Source organism: Myotis daubentonii, chromosome 1 (genome assembly GCF_963259705.1).
Source record: "Myotis daubentonii chromosome 1, mMyoDau2.1, whole genome shotgun sequence".
Lineage (NCBI taxonomy): Eukaryota > Metazoa > Chordata > Mammalia > Chiroptera > Vespertilionidae > Myotis > Myotis daubentonii.
The window spans coordinates 221,136,461-221,141,497 of NC_081840.1; the positions used below are offsets into that span (position 1 = coordinate 221,136,461).

General features: G+C 43.7%; 1 protein-coding gene across 1 annotated transcript; it reads left to right on the forward strand.

Moving 5' to 3' along the window:
* Positions 1-371: 371 nt before the first annotated feature.
* Positions 372-1,369, forward strand: LOC132214454 (non-histone chromosomal protein HMG-17-like). Its single transcript, XM_059661754.1, has one exon. It carries the CDS (start codon positions 372-374, stop codon positions 693-695), a length of 324 nt encoding a protein of 107 aa, XP_059517737.1. The 3' UTR covers positions 696-1,369.
* Positions 1,370-5,037: the final 3,668 nt, after the last annotated feature.

A 5,037-nucleotide genomic window follows, 5' to 3' on the forward strand; every position in this document is an offset into this window, starting at 1 on the left:
ACTCAAGGTACATACATTACATATATACACTTTTTTGTACATTAATCATGCCTCAACAAAGCATTTTTTAAAAAATATAAAACAATGCTGCTCTCTTACTAAATATTTTTTGTTTGTTTTAGGAAAGTACTTTTTATTTGAAAAGGTTGTTTACATGAATTTTAAAAGCCCATAATGTTTAAGTTGATTAACACTGGATAATAAGCAAGACTTATCAAATAAATTTGCTATCAATGACCTCCCATAAATGTTAAAATAGTACTAATGAGTCAGTAGAAGTAATTCCTACTCACCCTTCCTTGCTTGATGGAAAATTCTATGGAGTGTGAGGAGGCGAGAACAACCCCCAGACTGAGGACCAAGCAAAGCCCATGCTGCTGCATTCCAGCATCCCACCCAGAAGCCCTGCCACCATCGCCATCAGGCCTAAGAGAAAGGCTAAAGGGGATGCTAAAGGAGATAAGGCCAAGGTAAAGGACGAACCACAGAGAATATCCACCAGGTTATCAGCTAAACCTGCTCCTCCAAAGCCAGAGCCCAAGACTAAAAAGGATTCTGGGAAGAAGGGAGAGAAAGTACCGAAAGGGAAAAAGGGGAAAGTTGATGCTGGCAAGGATGAGAATAACCCTGCAGAAAATGGAGATGCCAAAACAGACCAGGCACAGAAAGCTGAATGTGCTGGAGATGCCAAGTGAAGTGTGTGCATTTTTTATAGCTGTCTATATCTGGTGACTGTACAGTTTGAAATACTATTTTTATCAAGTTTTATAAGAATGTAGAATTTTGTTTCACTTTTTTTTTAAGCTATGTTGTTAGCACACAGAACACGTCATTGTAATTTTTTGGGGAGCGGACATATTGTACTAATAGAATGTCTCCAAAGCTGGACTGACATTGGGGGAAAAACACTTTTCCTTTCCAGTTTTGAGAAACTTCCTCTTGGATTCTGGAAGGAGGGATCTCTTGATGTTGACACACATTAGCCATCTTGGCACAAACACCTTGTCGTGTGGGAGAACTAAAATTCATTTTTATGTCCTTTTCTCCCTCTCCACTTTAAGCATAGACTTTGGCTCTCTTAAGCCCAGAGATGTATGGGGACCTGACTCCCCCCAAAAAATTGATTTACAGTGTGCTGGACAATCTGGACTTACCAGTGTCACCATTGAGATGGCATCCCTCAAAAGAGCTGCAGTTCCTTAATAGATTGTGGATCTACAGATTGATATTCTCTGCCATTTTCATTTCATTTCTTGAAAGTCAGGCTCGGTTTGTGAAAAGTTGTTAAACAACATGCTTAATGTGAAATATCAACCCTCACTCTGAACTTTCCCTGTTCAGAGCATCAGCTGAAGACTTCACTGTGTTTTATAGTATTTTATAGTGGCTTTCTAATTTTGGGGGAAAAAAGGAGACATGTGTACTACTCTTTGTAATATTTTAAGCAATACAACAGAATTTAAAAAAATAAAAAAGAATCCAGGTTTGTTGGATTCTAATGCTTCTTGATGGTGATTATAGGTATTTTGCATGGAGTATTAGAGCTAGAATGAATTTTATTTTTTTATATTTTTATTGATTTTTAGAAAGAAGGATAGAGAGATATAAACATCCATGAGAGGAACATCATTGATCAGCATGCACCCCTATTGTGTATGGGTCATACAACCCGGGTATGTGCCCTGACCTGAAATTGAACTGGTCAAATCTTGGTTCCTGGGCTGATGCTCTACCACTGAGCAACACTGGCTGGGCTACAATAAATTTTATACATTCTTTTTTTTTTTAACCCCTCAGTAATAGAAACAGTGAGGCCCAGAAGGCCTTCAAACATGTTAGTTTGTGTCAGATGCAGAGGAGACACATTCTGATAAAGTCTGTTTTAAAGCATAGTTGACCCTTTGCTTCACTTATCTGGTATTTCAATTGAAGTTCTTTGAAGATCTGAGTCATCTCAGAAAGTGATCCGATGCTGTGTTGGCAAACACCAGCTGGGTCCACATGTGGAGAGTGAGTTGAAGTAAGACTTGAAATAGAATCAAGCAGAACTGCTCAGGTGACCCTTTTCACTAGGAAACAGCAGTGTGATGCACCCCAGCCAACCCTAGTACTACTGTCATTTTGAGGAGATAGTATATCATTATACTGTTTTAAAAAATACTTTGAAAATATGATTAAAATAGTCTTTCTGAGATTCTATTTGAAGAGTGTGCTAAACTTGCTGAGAACTTCTGAATGAGTAATAGCAATAAAATGGTTCCTTACATATTTAAATAATGTACTATGTTCTCTGGCACTGCTGTCTCATTTAATCCTCATAACTACCCAGTAGATGAGGAAAACTGGGACCCCGAGAAGTTACATGACTCTCCCTGCAAAGCCCAATCTTTTGAGTCTAATCCTAGGACTCTGCCGACTCATCTTCCTATCAAACAGAAAAATTACAAATGGGCACCTAGGCCCCTCACACACCTTCTGATAGGTCAGGTCCAGGTAGGACCATGTTATCATGCCACTCCTTCATTAGTGCTGACAAGGAGAACAAGAGGGTTGGCAGCAGGAAAATCCTGTTCTTCTCCTTTGAGGACCAGGAACTCAGGGAGAGAAATTTCACCTTCAGGAATCAGAACTATAAATGGCATCATCACCCACAAAGGAAAGGAGAAATAGTCAAAGACTCCCAGACTCTTATCTGAAAGAGTGAGGCTGAGATATGTTATCTCACTATTTCCCCTCTCACCTGAGTCAATGCTCATGTAGCATTTTCCATTTGGAAAACACTCACCTTCAACATCTTCTCTTGGCCCCAAAATAACTATTGTTCCTTCATATTACAGCTCCATAACAGCTTCTACAAAAAAGCTTTACCTGGCCCTTCAGGTTAAATCAAACCTCACTTCTATAGGCTCTCCTGGCAACATTCACCTGCCCCTCTTAATGTTTGCCATGATATTAATTTTATATTTCTATTGGTATGATGTATTGGTTAATGTCAGCCTCCTCTACTGGGTTGTAGTACCTGTATGAATAGAGACTAGGTTTAGTCAATCATCGTTTTCCCAGTGCCATCATAATGTCTGGTTTCTGGGAGGTATCTAAAAATATGTGTTAAGTGAATGGATGAATAAATGAATAAACAAGCCAAGAAAGTATAGAAGAAGAAAAGGATATGTATCCTAAGATCAGATGCAGAGATAATAGGAGAATTTTCAATTCTCTAATATGCTGAAACTTACTTGAATGGATGCAATGAGCTATTTTATTTTAGTTATTATTATTACTAGAGGCCCAGTGCACAAAAATTTGTGCACTTGGGGGGATCCCTCAGCCTGGCCTGTGCCCTCTGGCAGTCTGGAACCCTTCAGGAGATAAGGACCTGCTGGCTTAGGCCTGCTCCTGGGTGGCAGAGGGCAGGCCCAATCCCTAGGTACAGCCCCTGGTCGGGCTCAGAGCAGGGCTGATTGGGGAGTTGGGGCGCCACCCATCTCATGCACAGAGCAGGGCGGATTGGGAGGTTGCGATGCCACCCTCAGTCATGCTCAGGGTAGGGCTGATTGGGGGGGTGGGCACCACCCCCATCACACTCAAGGCAGGGTCGATGGGGAGGTTGCGGCGCCACCCCCGTCACGCACAGAGCAGGGCCAATCAGGGTGTTGGGGCTCTGTACTCTGTCACACACAGAGCAGGGCCCATCAGGGGGTTGGGGAGCTCCCCCCTGTCACGCACAGAGCAGGGCCCATCAGGGGGTTGGGGAGCTCCCCCCTGTCACTCACAGAGTAGGGCCGACAGGGGAGTTGGGGCACCGCCCCCTGTCACACACAGAGCAGGGCAGATCAGGGGGTTGGGGCGCCACACCCTGTCACACTCAGGGCAGGGCCGATGGGGAGGTTATGGCTCTACCTTGTCACACACAGAGCGGGCCCGTGGGGGGCGGTTGGGGCACCGCCCTCTATCACCCACAGAGCAGGGCCGATCAGGGGGTTTGGACGCTGCCCCCTGTCACGCTGATCCCGAGGCCAGAAGGCCTCGCAGCTCCACTGATCCCGGTGCTGGGAGGCATATTACCCTTTTACTATATAGGATAGAGGCCTGGTGCACGGGTGGGGACCGGCTGGTTTGCCCTGAAGGGTGTCCTGGATCAGAGTGGGGGTCCCCACTGGGATGCCTGGCCAGCCTGGATGAGGGGATGATTGCTGTTTGCAGCTGGTTACACACCCTTCAGGGTAGGGGTCCCCACTGGGGTGCCTGGACAGTCTGGGTGAGGGGCTGAGGGCTGTTTTCAGGCTGGCGGGTGACTGAAGCTCCCAACTGCTCCTTTTTTTCCTTTTTTTTTAATTCTGGCCCAGCTTTAGCTCTGAGGCTTGGCTCTAGCTCTTAGGCCTCTGCTGCTGAAAGCAGGTATCTGGTTTGTTTGGGTTCTATAATCGAAACACTGTTTCAACTCCAGCTCTGAGATCCTGGCTGGCTGAAAGCAGGTTTCTGGGATTTTGTTTAGCTTCTATATTTGTAACAATGTTTCAAACTGCAAGCTCAGAAGCCCGCAGTGGCAGGCGGGGAACGTTGGAGTCCTTCGTCACTGAAGCAAGCAAGCCTCATGTTAGCTTCATGATGCCTTGCTGCCGGCTGCCATCTTGGCTGGCAGTTAATTTGCATATCGCCCTGATTAGCCAATGGGAAGGGTAGCGGAGTGACACCAATTTGCCTGGTTCTCTTTTATTAGTGTAGATTTTGATATTATATTTTGTGTTTTTTGAGGGGGAGAGAAGAGATGTAAGGAAGAGTTTGAGACAAGTAGAAAAATAAATAGAGAAATTATTTGATGTAATACTTCTTGCTTTCTGCCATAATAACTTGAGTTATCAATACAATGAAGCATTCTTCAAGACTGTAATTTTTACCATTTCCCAAGAACAAAAAATCCAAACAGAGTATGTTTCCAATTTTTTCTTTAATTCTTAAAACAATGTCAGAATTTTCAAAATTTAATTCACTTTCATTAGCATGCCATATATTCAGTTTTTAAACATATTTCATCCT